At 23.0% G+C, this 22,415-nt stretch overlaps 5 protein-coding genes across 12 annotated transcripts; 2 read left to right on the top strand and 3 right to left on the bottom strand.

Moving 5' to 3' along the window:
* Positions 1-3,120: 3,120 nt before the first annotated feature.
* Positions 3,121-7,444, bottom strand: LOC102671793 (zinc finger protein 578-like). Of its 3 annotated transcripts, none has more exons than XM_006611524.2 (12): positions 7,135-7,444; positions 6,253-6,485; positions 6,009-6,182; positions 5,686-5,874; positions 5,260-5,588; positions 4,949-5,190; positions 4,658-4,838; positions 4,349-4,586; positions 4,132-4,272; positions 3,938-4,057; positions 3,685-3,840; positions 3,121-3,606 (listed from the first exon to the last, which is right to left on the bottom strand). In XM_006611524.2, exons 2-12 carry the CDS (start codon positions 6,472-6,474, stop codon positions 3,373-3,375), a joined length of 2,226 nt encoding a protein of 741 aa, XP_006611587.1. In that variant the 5' UTR covers positions 6,475-6,485; positions 7,135-7,444; the 3' UTR covers positions 3,121-3,372. The 3 variants fall into 3 exon arrangements, with proteins under 3 accessions (XP_006611587.1, XP_006611588.1, XP_006611589.1); XM_006611525.2 differs by lacking the exon at positions 7,135-7,444 and adding an exon at positions 6,742-7,057; XM_006611526.2 differs by lacking the exon at positions 7,135-7,444 and adding an exon at positions 6,865-7,057.
* Positions 7,445-8,344: 900 nt separating this feature from the next.
* On the top strand, positions 8,345-11,545 carry LOC102671160 (glycerol kinase-like). Of its 2 annotated transcripts, none has more exons than XR_421145.2 (10): positions 8,345-8,747; positions 9,056-9,314; positions 9,423-9,640; positions 9,773-9,973; positions 10,053-10,163; positions 10,231-10,487; positions 10,594-10,799; positions 10,904-11,045; positions 11,110-11,187; positions 11,264-11,545. XR_421145.2 is itself a non-coding variant. In XM_006611520.2 (10 exons), exons 1-10 carry the CDS (start codon positions 8,667-8,669, stop codon positions 11,359-11,361), a joined length of 1,647 nt encoding a protein of 548 aa, XP_006611583.1. In that variant the 5' UTR covers positions 8,345-8,666; the 3' UTR covers positions 11,362-11,545. The 2 variants fall into 2 exon arrangements, 1 of the variants encoding a protein (XP_006611583.1); XM_006611520.2 differs by having other exon boundaries at positions 10,908-11,045.
* LOC102671349 (testis-specific serine/threonine-protein kinase 3-like) lies at positions 9,055-13,531 on the bottom strand. Of its 5 annotated transcripts, none has more exons than XR_421147.2 (8): positions 13,097-13,528; positions 12,820-12,989; positions 12,485-12,634; positions 12,149-12,422; positions 11,837-12,016; positions 11,619-11,770; positions 9,214-9,308; positions 9,055-9,146 (listed from the first exon to the last, which is right to left on the bottom strand). XR_421147.2 is itself a non-coding variant. In XM_031508506.1 (7 exons), the coding sequence occupies exons 1-6, from the start codon at positions 13,250-13,252 to the stop codon at positions 11,660-11,662; spliced, it is 912 nt and encodes a 303-aa protein (XP_031364366.1). In that variant the 5' UTR covers positions 13,253-13,531; the 3' UTR covers positions 9,055-9,308; positions 11,619-11,659. The 5 variants fall into 5 exon arrangements, 2 of the variants coding, with proteins under 2 accessions (XP_031364366.1, XP_031364365.1); XR_421148.2 differs by having other exon boundaries at positions 12,141-12,422; positions 13,097-13,527; XR_004149760.1 differs by having other exon boundaries at positions 9,055-9,308; positions 12,141-12,422; positions 13,097-13,527.
* A 388-nt stretch (positions 13,532-13,919) lies between these two features.
* Positions 13,920-15,043, top strand: LOC102671019 (RNA-binding protein 8A). The gene is made up of 4 exons (XM_006611519.1): positions 13,920-14,108; positions 14,249-14,395; positions 14,516-14,777; positions 14,870-15,043. Exons 1-4 carry the CDS (start codon positions 14,048-14,050, stop codon positions 14,898-14,900), a joined length of 501 nt encoding a protein of 166 aa, XP_006611582.1. The 5' UTR covers positions 13,920-14,047; the 3' UTR covers positions 14,901-15,043.
* A 96-nt stretch (positions 15,044-15,139) lies between these two features.
* On the bottom strand, positions 15,140-17,314 carry LOC102670884 (26S proteasome regulatory subunit 6A-B). The gene is made up of 3 exons (XM_006611518.2): positions 17,105-17,314; positions 15,604-16,737; positions 15,140-15,538 (listed from the first exon to the last, which is right to left on the bottom strand). Exons 1-3 carry the CDS (start codon positions 17,144-17,146, stop codon positions 15,428-15,430), a joined length of 1,287 nt encoding a protein of 428 aa, XP_006611581.1. The 5' UTR covers positions 17,147-17,314; the 3' UTR covers positions 15,140-15,427.
* Between the last annotated feature and the right edge of the window lie 5,101 nt (positions 17,315-22,415).

Here is a 22,415-nt window from a genome sequence, read left to right as displayed (position 1 = left end):
TAATATATAATAATATTATATTTATTATATATAATAATATTATATTATAAATATAATAGATAAATATATCAAATAATGACAATCTACTTAAATTTCAGAATTTTTATTAAAAGGAAAAATAATAAAAACTCTTATTAAAAAAAAAAAAATTTTCTATCTTATAATGAAATTTATAATTTTTTAAGTTTTATATCTAAATAAAAAAATTGATTTATTAATACTTAAATATCATCGTAAATATTATCATACTTAAATATTATAGTATTTTATATTATCGTAAAAACATATTAATCTCTAAATTCCCTTTTATAATTCCATTCTATGTAATTATAAAATAATATATCTTCAAATATATTTATCGATTTCTTCATTCTTAAATTTTCGTTCAAAGAAAAAATTATTTCAATTGAAGTTTTGTTTTTTATAATTTTATTGCTACGATTATAAATATTATAATAATGTATATTATGTTATAATTAAGGAATGTAGTTTAAAGTCTTGGAAAGATTCATTAAAGATTCATTTTGGACACGGCGCTTAATCAGTGTGGAATGTCGCAATAATACATACATTTGCATGCAGTGCATGTTCAGAGGGAAAAAGGGAAGAACTTTGAGAGAAAGATTCAAGTTGGGAAAACAGAGAAACCACGTACGAAAGGATAGAGGATGATATTCTGAATGAAACAGAAATTTTGTAGAAGAATAAGCGATGGGAATGTAAAAGAGAATACGTTGGTATTTTATACGTTGTGATTAATGATATCATTATTTATTAAAAGTTTTTTGTCGTATAATTATTTAATTTACAAAAAATTATACAATATATTCTACAAATTCTATTTGTTTGAAATATCTTTCAAACCAAACACAAAAAAATTATTTTTTTTATAAATAGATATATAAAAAGGTTAAAGATGAATTTTGTTTTTTTTTTTTATATTCAATTTCGTTTGCTCAATTTTATAGAATATGAAATTTATGAATTTTGAATATAAAAGCATTAAGATCTTATCTCTTATATATTTTTTTCTATGTTTGTCTTATTTTTACTCTAATAATTTCTTATACATTGTTATAATATAAATCTTAAATATATTATATATTTAAAAAACTTATAAATTATAAAAACAAATTTTACAATACAATTATACAATAAATTTTATAATATTATTTTTTCTTTTTTTTTTTTGTTAAGTCTCTAAAAATTTTATATTTTGTTCATAAACATATATTTATATAATATAATATAAAAAATAAAATAAATTGTAATTATTTTATTAATAAACAATCACGTGTTTATGTAAATTTGACGAAATGTTGAGGATATAATAAAATAGCGGTTTATAAACAAGGCATTTCAATTAGACTTGTCGATTAATTAATGTGAGAAGCGACATGTATTCGTACACTTGCAGAGAATGAATGAATAGAGAATTCCTAAGCATCTTAGAGAAGTAAATTATTCTTTCAAAGAACAACTGTTGTAAATCTTTCCTAAATCCATTCACCTTACATTTTATTGAAATTTAAATTTATTTAATTAAACAAATACGTTTTTTATTATTGAAAAAGTTTAAAAAGATATTTACATTCTCTTTTATATTTATTAATACTGTTTAATTAGATTTTTTTAAATTAAAGTGAATGTAAATTTTTTATATAAACAAAAATAAAAATTCGAATAGAATAAATATAATGTACCAAACAAAATTTCATAAAATTGATGTACTTACATATAAGTCCAAAAATAACGATTATTGAGGAAGGACTATTAAAATCTCATTTCTTTATGAAAAATTGAATATCCTTAAATTCTATTGTGTTAGTTCGTTTTGAAAGACCGGAGTGGATAAAGAGGCATTAAGATACGAATCCTCGACATAGAGACTGGCGAATTCAAATATTATTCACACTCAATTTAACTTATTGAGAGCCACGAGATGCTGCTTGATGGCTTAAGCTACAATAGCGTAACAATTAATCGCTGAATAGAATATCCCAGTGCGCCGTAATTTCCTGTCATTTGTCAAAACCATCTTCTAATGTTTCTGCAAAACACATTAAGCAAAACACATGCATTATTGACTTCTATCATTTATTATTGTAATATAAGATTCCAACATTCATTTAATAAATATCTATGAATTGTTTTTAAATAATTGAATTTGAATTATTATTCTTTCATATTTTAATCTCAAATTAAATTTGATTTATATGTATCGTCATATTATCTATCATCGCAACATTAATTATTAAAGAAGAAGTAAAAAAAAAAAAGAAACAATATCTAAGAACATTATAATTTTATTTATTTGTACATGTTTATATTAATATTTATAAAGAATAATAATTAATAATACATAGAAATTAAATATTCGATACATCATTTTATAGTATTAGTTTTATAAGTTTTTATGTGATGTATACAATGACATATTACATATAAATGATGTAACATATTATTTCAAAATTTTAAAAATAGTAATAAACATTCTTCATTGGAATTTTATTTAGTAAAATAATTAAATTAATTCAAAGAATTATGGAAGCAATGTTAAAGATAAGTTAAAGATAATATTTATAAAATTTTAATTACTTTAATCTTAAAAAAACTTTCTTATTAGATATTAAGAACTATAATTTATGTTAAATGCATAAAAAAATATCAATATCAGGAAATGGTTATAATACATTTAGAAAATTACGCCAATATGAGAATTATTATAAGATGTACAAAATATATCTCAAATGTACTTAATTCATTTTGAAACCAACTACACTTTTCATCGATTTATTTTGCAGATATTATTAATACGTGCAGTAATCATTATAAAATACGAAAGAAATAAGAAACATAAACATAAACGCGACTTAAAAGAATTAAATTACAATTAAAATTATACTATTGGTTTTATAAATAGTTATATCGAATGTCCAATTGTATGTTATTATTTTTTAATATCATTTTTGCCCTATAATAAAATTTCTTTCTATTGCGTCATCTTTAATTGAAAAAATCTTTTCCAAATGAAACTTAAATATATGCTTAATATGTTAAATGTGATGCAATGTTCTCCGCTTTAAGTTTTTTGCCATTTACATTAATTATAGAATTAAAAATTATCTTTTATTTATTTGTTTATGAGAAGAATAATATAACTTCATACACATAAATAAATATGAATCTATCACATGATATTGCAATTAAATCGCATTTGTATCATGTAATATCATAATTCCATCTTGTGTAAGGCAAATTTCTTTATCCACTCGTTTATATATATTAGTACGTTTTTATTAATATTGATTTAAAGATTTATTAAAAAAGCGATTTCCTAATCAAAGAGCTATGGTACATAATGACAACAATTCACGTGTTTTGTACTAAGCTTAACCAACTTCGACCTTCTCCACCAACTGACGTTGGAAATCGAATTTGCACTAATCGAACAGCATTTTTCTCATCTTCCTCTTCTTTATATTCCGAAATAGTTGGTACAACTATTGTTTCCCCGTCTTCAGTTTCATTATAATTGTATACTTCTTCTACTTGTTCTGAATCTTCAACTTTGCATTCCATTACTTCATTTTCCACAAAATTCATCTAAAATTATAAAGTTTTAACTTTTTATATCAAAATATTTTAAACATATATATACATAATATGTATCTTAGTATATACCTCTCCATCAGCAAGATGATTTACTTCTTCATCTGCAACATTTTCTTCTTTTGAAATATTTAATACATCTTCTTCATTATACATTTGATCTTCATTTTGCTGTTGTATAATAACGTGATCTTTTAATTCTGTCACATATAAATCATTTTCATCTAACTAAAAAACAAAAAAAATATAGAAAAAATTAATAAATATACCATAAATATAACATAAAAAATAAAGGATAATATAAAGAATAAATATATTTTATTACTTGATCATTTTCTGCCTCATCCACTAAAAATTCCACATTACCATCAGAAATTGTTATGACTTGATCATCTTCTGTAGTGAGTCGCGGTTGATTGACCACAATAGTATCATTTAAATGACCCTAAAAATTTACATAAATATTCGTATCAAAACGAATAAAAAAAAAATGTTATTATAATATTATATCACTTCAACCTGAGTTTGCATATGAGCATATAATAAAGGTTTTCTCATAAAACCCATTCCGCATACAAGACATTCATATGGCTTTTTATCACTATGTATAAATCGATGTGCATTTCTATTATCTCGACTATTAAATGCTTTTCCACAAACCTAAAATTTCATATAAAATTTCAGATAAAAATAAAATATTAGTATAAGTTAATATTAAATAAATGATTATTAATACCTCACAAAGATAAGGTTTTTCTCCAGTATGTATACGCATATGTTTTTTGAAATGTTCAGGATATACAAATGTTGCTGTACATATATCGCATTTGTATGGTCTTTCACCAGTATGGGCTGCTTTTATATGATAGTCTAATAATCTTCGCCGTTTAAATCCTTTTCCGCAATCATCACATTTATACCTCTTATCATTATAATGTGTTGCACGTTTGTGCGATTGCAAATTTGATCGTTGACTAAAAAGTTATAAAAATATAAATTATTTTTACACTTAATATACATTTAATAAATGCATAAATAAACATGCCTAAATGTAGCTCCACAAAATTCACACTGATATGGTTTCTCTCCAGTATGTGTTCTTTCATGATCTCTAATTTCAGCTTTACGGGCAAATGCTTTACCACACACTCTACATATGTAAGGTTTGTAACCAGTGTGCACTATATTATGCACTTCCAAATTATGTGGTGATCCAAATGCTTTTCCTATAATTTTATAATTTCTATGTATATTATAAAATTGCTTCAAATATTACGAAAAAATGAATGAAAAATAAATAAAAAAAATGAATGAAAAATAAATAAATAAAACATACCGCATTGGTGACAAACATATTCTTTTACACCATTATGAGTTCTTTCATGTTGATTAAGATTTTGTTGACTTAAAAATGTTTTATTACATTGTGAACATTCATAAGGACGAGGTCGTATCTCATGTGTTTTTACATGAGCTTTATAAGTATATTTTGAAGCAAAATCTTTACCACAATTTTCACACACATATGGACGAACACCCGTATGTGTATTGATATGTTCCTCTAATAAATTTCTGGAACTATAAATATAAGAAATTATGATATAAATAAGTTAATCTATATATTATTTAAAAATTGCAATTGTTTACCTATATCGTTTACCACAAGTTTCACATGGCCAAGATTTTACTTGTGGATAATGTATTCTTTTATGAATTCTAAACAATCGCAAATTACTAAATATTCTGTTACATATTTCACATTGAAAATCTCCTTCTTCTTTAGCAACATGATCATCAAGATGAACAGATAGTTCATTTCTCTTTTTAAAATCATCACCACATATATCGCAAATGTATAAACGAGTTTCATGCACGCTTCTTACATGTGCAATAATAGATTTTGCATCTCCTACAGCTTTATCTTCTTCATTTGTACATAACAAACAGGTATATGTAGAACCATCCCTAGATACAATCTAAAAAGCAAATGAAAAATAAAGAAATATTATTGTATTAATACAAATTATTATATATTTATATTTCTATGGTAATATAAATTGGTAATATAATTACTTGTTCTTGAGAAGGTTCAACTTTTGGTGCAATTTTTGTTCGTTTTATCCTTTTTCTTTCCTCAGTATTACTTGTTTCTGGTATAGGTTCAACTTTAAGAATGATTTCCTCTGGCTCACAAGAAGGTTCTTCTTCTTCTTCCTCTAATCTTTCTTCTTCTCCTTCCATGTCTTGCATTTCTTGTTCATCCTTCACATTAAATTTTAAATTATAATAAAATTAATATATTTTAATTTTAATATTATAATTATTATTATTTATAATTATAATTATTATTATAATATATTTAGATTTTAATTAAATGAGTTTATTTTATATATTACTTTTGTTATATATTTAATTTCTCCATCTGTATCTTGAGTTTCTATGTTTTCTATGTAATCGTGATCATTATATTCTTCTTCATTTTGAATATCAGATAATTTTTTTATAGTTTTCTTATAATTATTGAATAATTCTAATTTTATTTCTGACAATCGATTTTCAAGTTCATCAATCTGCAAATGTTAATTATTTTTTAACTTTATATATAATTTCATAAAACATAATAATTCGTATTTCATTTACCTCATTAAATAATTTATAACACTTTTTACATATAACAAGAGAATGTACATTCTCTTCATTTAAATCTGTTTCTAAGACAGTACAAATAGTATCTACAAGTGGTTTTTCAGATGAAGTTAAAGAATTTTCATTAAAGATTCGTATACTATTTCTAGTAGATACACCAACTTTACTATTACATATTAAACAATGAGTGCTATCTTTTTCTGAATCAGCTGTCATCTTTTTGGCAACTGCAAATATAATTATATACGTTAAAAATATGATTTCATAATCTTAAAAATATGATAAAATAATAATAAATATATTTATAATTATATATATATATATATATATATATATTTCTTTAATTGTATCCATTTTTAATTTATATCAACATTTGTTGATATTATATTTTTAAAAATTTTAAAATTAAAATTAAAAATTAAAAAAAGGAAAATATTAAACATAATAAAGTGAATTATATTTTAAAAGTAACAATTGTGGTACTTTGTATTTCGTAGAATAATTTTTAATATTCATACAAGTAAAAATAAAATTCATTAAAATAAAATTTTTATAATGGTCTCTCCTTATGTAACAGCATATGATGTGTACTGAGAAGAAAGCAACCATTGATATTGTTGCATTGTTGAACAATAACGTATCCAACGATTCATTCTATAAGTAAAGGAATAAGAAATAATGCGATGAAGCGTCTGACAAGATTGCTTTCGTCGTTCCATACAACGAAGCATTCTGTTCTTTGCTCGCATCGATAAGTAACCGCTAAAATCCAATAACCCTAACAATAACGTGTGAGGAACAGTAAACAAAATATTTGCCTGCGTTCCTCGTCAAAATGAAGCCTTATAATAAATGTAAAAAGTTGCCAGCACTGACTTGAAATTTTCGTGTCTCCGTTCGAACGATTGGCAGCGAGCAAAACGGCAAATGGGTTTTGATGCCATTTAAGTCCTCATGACAGGTAGGGTAGATGATTGCGATGAAAATATAACGAAAAATATACTTCGAAATGGTTGCCACTTTTTAGAACGTAAACGACAATTCGATGTCGCCTTCGCGTTAGGTGGAGGAACGCGATTGCGTATGCACGCGTCGAATGCCCTCTATCGGATCATTTCTACGCGTAATTCAGCCATATTTTACAGCATTTTAGTCCCTCCAAAATGTATAAAATTTTGAAAAATCCGTTGACATTTGAACATATTGATATTAAAAAATAAACATTTTGATTAATAAAAATTGATTTTTATTTAAAATTTATTTAATCATTTTTTTTATATATTTTTTATTAAATTTAAATAGTTTAATGGAAATGTATCTTAGTTAATATAAAACACTTTTATTTTTGTTCTTTCAATTAAATTGTATAAATTAGTAACCATATTTGATGTTAATATCTATTACATGAATTTCCAGGGAATTTTATGTTAAATTTTATTATTGGTGAATTTAAATTCTCATTTTAAATAATAATAAGTGCATCTCATTATTTGAATTACAAATTATATTATAATTATAAGTTATAACTTAATATTAATATTAATAACTTAATATTAATATATAATATTAATTTAATAATTTAATCTTTTCGAATAGAAAAGAAATTATTTAATTGAATCATATTACATTTTTAATTGATAATACATCTGTTTTAAAATTCCACAGTTTTTAAATATAAAAAATAAAAAATATACATATAATTGTGTATCTATAAATTAATTAATATATAGATAAGGTTAATTTATCAAATTGTAAACAAATTGATTATATTATTATATAAATTAAAGAAAAATAATTAATATTTAAAATATTAGCTTTCCATTAGCTAAATTTATAAAATTTATATTCATAATGTATTAAAAAAATAAATATAATGTAAAAATAGCATGCAAATTGTAGATACGCCAAATACCATAGGTTATATAAATAATTGTATTTGTGAAAATTTTTGCTATAGAAGAATAATATTTTTCTTTTTATTCTATAGGAATGTTTCCATGAAACAATCACGATGTTTACTTTTTTTTTCTGTAGATAGACATTCAAAATACAATATAGTTAATGAAACACCGCCAATTTTTAAATAGTAATGCTCCATTCTATGTTAAATATAATCATAAATGGAAACTGACAATCAGTTTGTAACATCGATGCATGGAAATTGTTATTCTTTGAAGCAAAAGCGATCGATGAAAAACAGCCAACAACGTGCGCATAGTTGGAGATACTTATTTTTATCAAAAAAGTTATTGTAGTTACCTAATTTCTTTAATTTAATATTAATTTAAAACCATTCACTATTAATTTGATATTCATGATTGTGACACTTAATTATTTAATTTGCCGGTTGACAACAAATAAATCAAAAGGTGTAATTAATAACAAGTATTCAAACAGTCTTCTATGAAATGAACAAAAATGAGTCGACAAGTAGATATGGACCCCTCGTCGGTGCAATCGACGAAGGGACAAGTAGTGCTAGATTTTTGGTATTAAATTTTTAATAATTATTTATGTCATTAAGTTTAATTTATAATAATTAATAAAGAATAATTTATAATAATTAATAATGATTTAAAATGTTTAAAATTAATAAAGAAATATATTTTTAAAATATGAATGTATTTTTCTTCTATTATTATTCTACATTAAAAATTAAAAGAATTTCTTAAATTTATTTTTAATAAAATTTAGTAATTTATTAATTTTTTTGTAAAAAATATGAATAACATTATAATTTGTATAAAGTTTTTTATTTTATGTTATATTTTTATTAATAATGTACAAATTATTTTAGGTTTTTGCTGCAGATACAGCTGAAGTGTTAACATATCATCAGGTTCCAATAACACAAACATGTCCAAAAGAAGGATGGGTTGAGCAAGATCCCGTAGAAATATTAAAAGCAGTTAGAGAATGTCTTAATCAGACTATATTTAATTTACGCCAGCTTACCATAGATCCTACTGATATAGTTGCAGTTGGTATAACAAATCAAAGAGAAACTACAGTTGTATGGGATTCCATTACTGGAGAACCATTATATAATGCTATAGGTAATCATTAACACAAAATTTTTTATTTTTATTTATTTATATTTTATTTATTTTTTTTAATAATAATTACTATTAATAAAAATAAAATTTATATTCATTATTTTATAGTATGGATGGATATGAGAACTACTTCAATTGTAGATGATATATTAAAAAAAATACGTAATCAAAATAAAAACTATTTGAAACCACTTTGTGGTTTACCAATTAGTCCATATTTCAGTGGTTTAAAATTAAAATGGTTGTTAGAAAATGTACCTCGTGTACGTGAGGCTCTAGATTTAAAACGGTGCATGTTTGGCACAATTGATTCATGGTTAATTTGGGTGAGTTCAGTTCAATTACTTATTAAAATATATAATTAATATATTTTATATAATAGTTTTTTATGTAAAAGATATATTATAAAAATAAAATTTATTATCAAATAATTATATATGTATGTATATATGTTCTAGAATTTAACTGGAGGTGTTCATGCCACTGATGTTACAAATGCTTCAAGAACAATGTTAATGAATATCACAACTTTAAAATGGGATCCAACATTATTATCATTTTTTAATATACCTTCAGAAATTTTACCAGAGATTCGTAGTTCGTCAGAAATATATGGTTATATACAAGATGAAGTTTTATCTGGTGTACCAATATCAGGAGTAGGCATTTTTTTATAATTAATATATTAATCAAAATGAGATAGTAATTATCTATAAATAAATATTGATTTATATAAAGTGTTTAGGTGATCAACAGTCAGCATTAGTAGGACAAATGTGTTTACAAAAAGGACAAGCAAAAAGCACTTATGGCACAGGCTGTTTTCTTTTATATAATACTGGAACTGCTGTAAGAACTAACTTTATTATTCTTCAAAATTTCTTTATAATTTAAATATTAATAAATAATTTTAAAGATTGTAGATTCATCTCATGGATTATTGACAACAGTTGCTTATCAATTAGGACCACAAGCAGCACCAATATATGCTCTTGAAGGCTCTATAGCTATAGCTGGTGCTGTTATTCAATGGCTAAAAGATAATCTTGGAGTACTATCTGATGTAAAGGAATCTGAATCTCTTGTTGAACAAATTCCAACTGATAATCGTGTTACATTTGTACCTGCATTTGCTGGATTATATGCTCCATATTGGAGGAAAGATGCAAGAAGGTAAATTACATAATAATATAATATTATAATTATGTCATAATACAGAAATAAGAATTGTAATTAATTTTACTATCACATATTTCTTGCAAAGTATTTAATATTTCAGTGTTATATGTGGAATTACTGAAGACACAAATAGTACACATATTATAAAGGCAGCTTTGCAAGCTGTTTGTTTTCAGACAAGAGACATTTTGGAAGCTATGAAAGAAGACACAGGTTTAACATTATCTAAATTGTTAGTTGATGGTGCTATGACTACTAATAATTTGTTAATGCAAATGCAAGCAGATATTTGTGGAATTCCAGTTGGTAAGTGTATTAATTTTCATAAAAATTTATTTCTTATAATAAAAAAAAAAATCAAAATAGAGATAAAAAAATATCTAAAAATATTAATTAAACAATTTTACAAGAAAGTGAGGCCTTTAATGTGTGAAACTACTGCACTTGGAGTTGCAATTGCTGCAGGAAATGCAGATGGTATACGAAAATGGGATGTAAAACTTGATATTGCTGTACCAAGTGATATTTTCTTACCTTCAATATCTGAGAATGGTATGTTACTAATTTTTCCTAATTTTTATATTTTTTTCATTGAAAATAATCAAATTTTATTTAGAACGAGATATATTATATTCACAATGGAAAATGGCTATTGATCGTAGTTTAGGTTGGGAACCAGTTTCTAATACCAATGGTATGTTTTTTCTTTTTTTTCAATAAAAATTGATTTTGTTAAATTATCTAAAAAACATCAGATCTTTTTTTTGTAGATAATATAAAGAATATTCACAAAGCAACTGCTCCAGGTATTTTTATGATAAGTACATTACTTTTACTTATGATTGCAAAATATCATTCTATGTTATGACTGAAAGAGTACAGTACCATGTACTGTACTTATCTCAAATAATGCATTTGGGCAGGTCCTGTTTGCTAACAAGTATTTAGATTATTATTTGATATTAATATACTGATCATTAAACTTTGTAAAAATAATATTATTTATAAGTAAAGAATGAACTAAAGAACAAATATAAATAAATGTGCCATAATACTGTGATAACTTTAATGTTAAATGAAATATGAAAAATCAGAAAAAATATTGTTTTAAGATAAAATAGGAATCTATTTCAAATTTGGACATGTATGGTTTTTATCTGGAATGTTTATGTTAGACGTTTATCAATAATTTGTGCTCCAATATCAGTGGTATTATTTTTTGTTTCTTTGTTCCTTTCATTTGTTATTTTTTTTACGTTTCGTATTGTAGAAGTATCCTTTAAAATTATATAAAACATCATTAAGAATTAATATAAAATATAAGGATGAAAAATAAATATTACCATTGGGATATCGGTAGTGGATGTTTCAACTGTAACAAGAGATTCAGCAAGCCATGTATCATTTCTTATATTATCAATATTCATTCTTATTCGTTGTGGAACAAGTATTCGTGAGATAAGTGAACGACAAGCTTGAGATACATTTGGTTCTTTAGGAAATACAACTTTATTTTGTACTTGCTATATTATGAAGAAAATAATATTATAGAAAATCATAAAAATCTTATTTAAATGGCACCATTATATAAATAAAATTTTAAATTAATCTAGATTCTATTACGTTTTTTTTTTTTTTTTAATGTACCTGGGTACCTTTAGTAGTTGACTGTAATTTGTATCATCAAACGGTAGTCGACCATAAACCATTGCATAGAGAACTACGCCCATGGACCATACATCAGATAGTTGAGGTAAATATGGAACACCTTTTAATATTTCTGGTGATGCATAAGCATAACTGCCACAGAAAGTTTCACTTAATGGATTAATTCCATTTTTTGCTTTCATTTGTCCACGTGCAAATCCAAAATCAGATAACTTAATATTAAAATTCTGATCCATCAAAAGATTTTCACATTTGATGTCTCTTAAATAAAATTATGTAGTTAAATATGTGACGGCACTTAACATTTCTTATCAAATTTTTACCTATGTACTACACCACGTCCATGACAGTAATCAATAGCCTCTAATAATTGTCGAAACCATCGACGACTACGAAATTCATCGATAAATGTATCACGTCTTATTATGTCCAATAAACTACCGCATTGAGCATATTCCATAATGATATAAACGCTAAACATTAAATTATTTATTAAATATATTTTTATTATGTTTATTAAATATAATTAATGAAGATATATAATATTTGAAGATTATAAATATTAAAGTATTAAATAAATTTAATTTATTAAATTTATTAAATATAATTAATAAAAAAAATATATATTGTAATTTTTTTAAATAATAAATTGACTAACCGATGAGTTGTTTCGATCGCTTGAAGAAAACGAATTAAATTTGGGTGTTTTAAACCTTTGACAACTTCAATTTCACGGGGCAAAAATTTTTTTAAGTAATCACCAGGTGCTTGAAATTTTGAAACAATTTTTACTGCTACTTGACAATCATGTCGATCAGATTTTGCTATCTTTTATATATATAATTATAAATAATTAATATTTGATTATAAATAATGATATGTAATTATTAATATTGATTTTTAATATTAATACATATGTTATATATATAACATACTTTTACAGTAGCATATGAACCGGCACCTATTGTTTTACCAAGAGTATATCCATGTGATTCAAGAATGGTTAATTTTTTTTCTGATTTGTCATTTTTATCTTCCACGAGTTTTAATAAAGATTTTGGAGAATTATCTGTTATGGGTGCAGTTGCCATTTTATATATAAATTATTATTGTAACATTTTAAATTCAAATTCATAATGAATATACATATATATATGCATTATTATATTGTTTATGGTTGTTCATATTCTTGTGTTAATTTTAATATTTGCAACGATGTCATTGTATTTATTAAATTACATGTTTCTAATAAATTTTTTAAAGAAAATGTTGGAGTTGAAAAAATTGGAGTTTCATAACTTGTCAATTTAGAAACTATGGATTGAAATTTGGCGCGATGCTCTTCATATAGTAAAACTAAAAGATCGATCTTATGAACATTTGAAATACTATTGTTATTGATATTGTTATTACTTCATAAAAAGTATAATAAACTAATTTTAAAAATTAAATATGTATAAATATATATATATATATATATATTTATAATATAATTTTTAAAAACAGTTTTATCTTATTATTAATTTATTTCTTTTCACAATAAAAAATTATATATATTTACAAATTTTATTTTAATTATTTAGAATAAAATTATTCTTTTATATTAGATTAAATAAATAAAAATGAAATATACAATATAATTAAATTGTTTGTCGGGATATATTATAGAAGTAATCAATCAAATCATTTTTTTTCAATTATCAATTTATTAATTATATAAATATATTCAGTGTATCTAAATAATATATACTTAATGATTATATATTATATATTGTATTCAAAATCGTAAACACGCTATTTGGCATTTAGTCAAGCTTACGTTGATTCATTTGTTAGAAATACTGTGCTTACGTATTTATTAAAAGAAAACTTATAATAATTTAATTATGGCAGATGTGCTAGATATTGATAATGCAGAAGAATTTGAAGTGGATGATGAAGACGATCGTAAGTTCGATTATTTTTTAAAATAATTTTATGGTTATACATAAGCGTCATTTGTTATAACCTCTTAAAATTAGAATTAATTTGATTAAAACATATTGTCATACATACTTATTTTTAATATTTTTATTTTCATATTTTAGAAGGTATTGCACGTTTAAAAGAAAAAGCGAAAAGAAGAAAAGGTAGAGGACATGGTGCAGAATTGGTATCTACTCGTGACGATGTTGGTCATTATGAATCAATGAATGTTGTTGAGGAAGATGATGATGAACCAGGTCCACAAAGATGTAAGAAAACATTTTGTATATTTTATTTTTGAATAAATATTTTGTAATTATAATTACAAAAAAAAAATAAAATTGTATTGATACTTAACATTTTTATAAAAAAATATTTATAATTTTTAGCCGTAGAAGGTTGGATTCTATTTATAAATTCTGTGCATGAAGAAGCTCAAGAAGATGATATTCAAGATAAATTTTCAGAATTTGGTCAAATAAAGAATTTACATTTAAATTTGGATAGAAGAACAGGTTTTTTAAAAGGATACGCTCTAGTAGAATATGAAACATTTAAAGAAGCTCAAGCAGCAAAAGATGCTTTAAATGGAACAGAAATTTTAGGACAACCTATTTCAGTTGATTGGTGTTTTGTAAAAGGACCAAAGAAGTAAGATGTTTTAATTAAAAGTATATAAAAATTTCATTTAAAATATAGTAATTATTTAAATTTTATTAACAAATTAATTCTTTTATTTACAGAATTAAGAAGAGAAGTCACCGAAGACGATGAAAAAAGAATGATAATTATTAAAAAAACTTTTATTTCCTCTATGTATAATTACTTTAAATAAGGAAGATTGTTTTGTACTTCACAAATATTGTAAAAAAAAAAAAAACAAAATATTGGAAATAATATAATTTACAGAAAATTAATTTATCATTTTTTAAAAATTCTATCCATTTAAAATTAATATTATAATTAATAATATAAATTGGAAAGGATTTATAAATATTGAAGTTCAAATGATCTATGCATATATTATTCATATTTATTCAACAGTTATTTATATTTCATTAACAGTTAAGGTGTTAGTATTTCATATAAAATTTGTGAATTCAAATAAGTTTTTCTAAAATTGTAAATTGAAATTGTGAATTAAATATACTGAATTCTTTTATAAATTTTAAAACTCATATTGAGCTATTTATTTTACAAATAAGATTAATTTCTTGAAATTTAATTTTGTTTACAATTATTATAGTCTCTCTATCTTTATTTATTATAAAATGTATTTTAATAAATAAATCAAAAGCACATTAGGCATAATAGTTAAGATTAGCTTTCTTTTTTGCTTGAACTTCATTAATAGCTTCCATTAAATCTTCATGTGTAACCGCTGTTGCATTGCGTCTCAATGCTATCATTCCCTACAAAAACAAAAAAAAGATTAGAAAATATTTCTATTATTTTTATATATTAAGATATTACATACCGCTTCCACACAAACAGCTTTACATTGAGCGCCATTGAAATCATCAGTAGATCTTGATAATTCTTCAAAATTAACATCTGGAGACATATTCATTTTTCGCGAATGAATTTGCATTATACGAGCTCTAGCTTCTTCATTTGGATGCGGAAATTCTATTTTCCTATCCAAACGACCAGATCTCAATAAAGCTGGATCTAAGATATCTACTCTATTCGTAGCTGCTATTACTTTAATATCAGCGGTTGAACTAAATCCATCTAATTGATTTAATAATTCCAACATAGTACGTTGCACTTCTCTATCTCCAGCTTTTTCAGAATCAAAGCGTTTTGTTCCAATTGCATCTAATTCATCTATGAAAATAATTGCAGGTGCTTTCTCTTTTGCAAGTGAAAATGCATCTCTCACTAATTTTGCACCATCTCCAATAAACATTTGAACAAGTTGGGGTCCTGCCAATTTCAAGAAAGTAGATTTTGTCTGTGCAGCACAAGCTCTAGCTAATAAAGTTTTTCCAGTTCCTGGTGGTCCATATAATAATACACCCTTGGGAGGTTGAATACCAAGATTCTCAAATTTTTCTTTATGTGTCATAGGTAAAACTACAGCTTCTATTAATTCTTGAATTTGTTTGTCCAAACCACCAATATCTGAATATTGTTCTGTAGGTCTTTCGTCTACTTCCATAGCTTTTACTCTTGCATCATACTCAGCAGGCAAAGTTTCAAGTACAAGATAGCTATCTTTATTGACACCAACTAAATCACCTGGTTTTAAAGCTTCTGCATCAACCAATCCAATTACAGGCAGAAAGTATGTTTGACGAGTAGAAGTTTTAATAACTGCACATTTGCCTTTCCTTTGTGCATCTAAATCAACAACTGCACCATCTTCTTCCCCAATATTTTGAGGATCCACATCTAATAATTCTATAACATTTGATACTAAATATGGCAAGGTTTTATTTACTTTAATTTTTTCCGTATTCTCTTTAATTTTATCGTTTTGTGCCTGAAGTTCATGAGAAATGCGCATTACTTCACTTTTCATAATTTTGATTTCATTGTCTAATAATCGTGTACGGGAGACAATCTCATCTGTAGACATTCTCCAAACATCCTCACCTAAAGCTTCCTATAAAATATTTATAAAAATATTTTTTATTAATTATATTATTATTAAATATTATGTATCTTATTATCTCTTTAATTTCTCAAACTTCATAAATTATAAATTACAAACATATTTAGAAATAAATTTCTTGTTAACATTTGCAAGTTATAATATTTATAAATATATACAAATAAAAAATAAGTATAATCTTTTTAATTAAAACATAATAGAATTTTTAATTAAAAAATATTTTTTAATTTTAGTAAAATTTATTTTATTTTAAATAATTTGTATTAGAGATTTTATATGTAATGTATCAAACTCTAAACGATTTAGATATGCTTGTCATTCCATCCTAACCTATACTAAATAAATTTACAATTTATACCTCTCCATCTTCCCAAAGAGACTTGTCTTCAAGAGTAGCCATTTATATTAATAAATTTAATATTTTTTAAATGTTAAAACTCAAAAATCTTCCGTAAATTTGTATTTTGTATAAATCTTGGTCAATTCAGAATTTTACTTCACTTACTGAATTAGTAAGTATTTTATTTATCAAGTCTATGGTTCATTCTGCCATTTTAAGATTCATTTCTATATTTTTTTAATCTATGTCTAAAAATTAATTAATTAGCTTATAATTTTTAGGTACATAAAACTTTATATTTAAAATATAATATAGTATACAAAGATTTGTAAAATAAGAAAATAGATGATTTCATATTATTATGAAAAAAATATATTAAATATTACAATAAACATAAATAATAGATAATAAATAAGAGATATATATGTTGAAATATATTGTATTTGATTAAAATATAAAACTATCATCATATGGAATTATATATCCTATTCTAAATACTTTTTTTAATAGAGCAAGAAATCAGAAACTCCAGAAATTGTCAAATTATACAATTTTTATGTCATATAATTCGAAGATTATAATGTTATTTAAAATATTTCGAATCTAATTGAAGAATTGAATTTGCTTAAAAAATTTTGAGTATTAAAACTTTGATTATTGTGAAAATTTTAATTATTTAAAAATACTGAAAGTCTTTTGTATAATATATTGTTTTTTGTATTATATTTTGTATAATATAAAAATTTTGGCAATTAATTATGGTGATAATAAATTAATAATAAAATTTATGCAAAATAGTATAAATAGTATTTCAAAAATATTTTGATATTAATTACAAAAATATATAAAAAAAATTAAAAATTTTTTGAAATGACTTGATTGTCGTTATTTTTGTATTATAAAACATTGTCATTAAAAACAAATAATAAAAATTTCTCGAATTTTCTCGAATGATTGATTTATTTATCTAAAAAAATTTTTAAAAATGTATTTATTTTATTTGACTATTTTCTTTTGTTTGACTATTGAATTTGATTTTATCATATATTACATTACTGTTTTGTTTCAGTCTCATTTCCATTAACGTATTTATTTACTTATAATTTAATAAATAAGCTTTAAATTGTAATTTTTGTATATACTTACTTGTTATTTTTCAAAATATTTTGCAAAAATCATGAATATATTAACTTACATATTAACTTTGCATATTATGTGAATAATATTTTAATTAAATATTAATATTAATATAAATAATATAAATAATAATATTATTTATTATATAATATTTAATTAAATTATATTTGTATGTATTAGTATCACCGAATTTAGAGTAACCATAAACAATTAGTTCATTGTTATTTTGCTATGAACGAAAAAAATTTCTTCATGATCTAATTGCACATAGAAAGAATTATTAGTGATTAATAATTATTTTGAATCTTTATAAAGTTGATGGTTGCAAGGATTTCTGAGGAATGAGAAATAAATGAAGAAAGTTAAAATAAATAATTCGACAAATAGTTCGTTGTCAATAATATAATATTTTAGATTTTAAAAAATATGATTACAGAGTGGGAAAAGACAAAAATAAAAAAATTATAATTAACCATTTAACTTTTAACCCAAAATTTCGGCATTCAATCATTTTATAAAAAATTTATGAATTCTAACATATATAATGGGATTATTAATTAATTATTTGAAATTTCGATTAACCCAGATTTTGATTATTGAGAATCTCGATTATTAGTCATTTTTTGTTTAACATTTTATATTGTTCTTTTGAACTTTTATTTTTTAATTTAAAAATTTATATTATAATATATCTAATTTCATATTTATTAGATTTTTCTTTCTTTTTTTTTTAAATTGTTAGATAATTGTTAGATATTCATAACTAAAATTAAGTAGATTATTGAAAAAAAAAATTAAAATTGAAATTAATGAAACTGAATTAGTTAGTCTTTATTAATTTGAAATTCAATCAAAATATATTGAAAAATATTATTATAACTTATAATCGTAATGATCAATATTTTATATTTGATCTTTTAATTCAGATTTAATTAAATCAATGATCTATAAAGTGAATTAACAGCTAAAAGTGTTAGTGAAGAGAAAATTTCGCGATTTATAAACGATAAATATATTCTCTGTAATAAATAAGTAATTCATTATTTACTCAAATCAACATATTATAAGTCAATAAATCAAAATAATTATCAAGAAAAATAATTATGAAAAAGTTAATGTCATCGTATTCACTGTCTCAGATTCAATGAAAGATAGATGATCGAAGAATAATAAGATGTACTTATATCAAAAGAGAATATCTACTAATACTATATAAGATACTATATAAATTATCTACATAATATAAATGCATGTGATAAGTTTTTTATTTAGAATCCAACAAATAGTATCAATAATCACAATATTTCTAGTTAGATATTTTTATCTATATTCATATTTTGTGTATTTTTCGATTTATGTAAAAATATAGGCACTTTTTTTTTTACTTCATAAGATTATCTTTGAATAGTAATATTGTTTTATAAGTTTTTTTTTAAATTTATTAAAAAAAAATTTATATAAATAATATGATAATAATAATATGAATAATAAGTAATGAGTAGAAGAATTTTCACGAATATAAAATATGACACTGCGTTTCAAGTCATCAATGATTCAATATAAAAGATATTGATATTTGTTACTTGATGTATCAATGTATTTAAGATATTTTTTATATATATCTATACCATTTCATAAGATCAATAATGTACAAATTTTAATTTAATAATCAGTCGATTTTTCAAGTTCATCAAATGTAAGAATAATAATTGATATAAATAATTCAGATAAATGAGAGAAATAATTTTGATGTCTTATTAGACACATAGATATTGATGTAAATATTAAACATCATCTGTTGCTCAATATTTCACATTATCAATTATCACAGTAAAAATTGTTATATTAGTATTTGGATAGATATGTTCAATGTTAACAACATTTGTATAAGCAGTTTTCGAAATATAATATTGAAAAATTTTATTAATATCTTAAAAACTAAGAAATACTTGAAGCTAAAATTTTATAATTTTATATTTTTTTTCTTCTTTCCTAATTCTTTCAAATTTGATTGGACATCAGATTTTAAACAATACAAAATTCAAGCGATATTATTAAAATTGAAAAAAAAATCGTGAAATTGTGCTATTGGTGAATGGTATTTATCAATTATTATAATTTAATTTTATGACTAACTAAAATTAAATTTAATCTAATTTAATTTATCTGATATATTTTGTTATTGTATATTTTATAAAAAATTATAATTATTTTATATTTTTTAAATAATATATTAAAAAATTATAAAATTTATTCATACAGAATTATTATTATAAAATAATTAAAAAAGATTTAGACGAAGATTTATGAATGAATGAAAAATAATGAATGAATAAAAATAATGAATAAATGAAAAAGAAAAATAAATATTAATAAGAATAAAATATTTCGATGATATTTAGACAAAAAACGAGGCAAATATAAAATGCATCTATCAGATGAGTTTCACGTTTTTCTTTATTGTTATTAAATTAATATGTTGTTCAAGGATTTATACACATATACATATGTGCACAGGCGTTTAAATGACGTGCGCACGTGCGCACGCGTGCACATATCGTATACGTCTATATTACGCATGTATGTATGTATTGTATATAACAGCGACAATTACAATGCATCGTTTATGATCAGTAATAATAATCGTAATCGAAAACCTTACCGATTACTAGATGAAACCGAAAAAATACCTGGCGAAGTAATCATAATTAATTAACCGTTTAATTAGTACAGTCGTTATTACTCGTAACCCTTAGTCCATCGTTAATTCATAATTTTTTTTTTTGTTATTTTTGTCTTTAATGCTTATATCACTCGTTATAGATACAGGGATACAGAAAAATAATACCGCGCGGCTGTGGTGGAATTTTTTTAAATTATATATTATGTATATATAAATATATATATGTTTATATTTATATATATATGTATATATATATAAAAGGGGATTGAGGACTGTCATTAGAATAAATTTTCTCTCGCACGGATTCGCTCTGTCTCCGGTATCGAATTTTCAATCACGATCCAGGATTTAACATGCAAAGATTCAATCGCGAACGAATGATCTTCCTCTCGAAGAATATCGAATTTTTATAATATACAGGAAAAATTTTTCTTTTTAATTAATAAATTATTTTTATTTATTTCGAGATTTTTGTAAAATTTCATTGTAAATTTTTTTACTTCGTAATATTGCAATTAGCAAAAACTTTGTTTCGTAAATATTTAAGTACTCAAAAAATTGATCTTCGAGGGAAGATATGGAATTCTTATAGCCAAAATTTCTTGTTTATTATAATTTTTTGTAAATTTTTTTGATTTCATTTCAAGATATATATCATGTGATATTTTATAATATAAGTTTTGTGAATAAAGTTTTAATTTATTAAATGTTACTGATTTTTTGATTTGTAATTAATGCACAAAATGTGGAAGTAAAATTATCATTCGCTTTTATTAAATTAGACGGAATATTAATCATTATAATGCATTTCTCTATTCTTGTCAGATTGGCAAGAAACATTTGAATATCAAACTTTTATAATCGAACGAGATCGTTAACTATTATGAAAATTTCGTCTAAATATTTCAAAAAATGTAGATAATTTTTTAATAAATTCTTATTTTCATCTATTTCTCTCATACTTCTAACATGTTTTACATCAAGGATAAGAAAGTTCAAGCTGAAAATTCTCTCTGAATGCGTATTGCCAATTAACAAATTCAGAGAATTATGATTTTCTAATGATATCTAATTTAATATAAATTTGAATGAACTTCAAACTACGAAAATCGATAATATATCATATATAATATACAATGTATAAAAATTCTAAACTAAGACTTTTAATGAAATTTACAATGTATCAAAACTTAAATCTACAATTTTCTCAAGAACAAAGATTAAGATTTATTCAAATAATCTTTAACCTTTGTCCATCGATCTTCTACCTTGAATAAGAAATATCTATGATATGATCGATGCACAGAAAATTCCAGATCGCGAATATTCGATACCACTTTTAAACAATATTAGGATAAATTGTAGCTTTACTTAATGATTCTACCAACCGAACTGGTCTACGTTTAGCGAGATCGGGATATCAATTTTACACGAGCTGCACTATTTAGGTCCTTGGTCCATTTTTGACGCATACATTTTATTTACAAGATATTATTATTCTTTTTTTTT

Source organism: Apis dorsata, unplaced genomic scaffold (genome assembly GCF_000469605.1).
Source record: "Apis dorsata unplaced genomic scaffold, Apis dorsata 1.3 scaffold_88, whole genome shotgun sequence".
NCBI classification, from domain to species: Eukaryota; Metazoa; Arthropoda; class Insecta; order Hymenoptera; family Apidae; genus Apis; species Apis dorsata.
The sequence above is the reverse complement of the archived record's forward strand: the minus strand, read 5'-3'. Positions and strand labels throughout refer to the sequence as shown.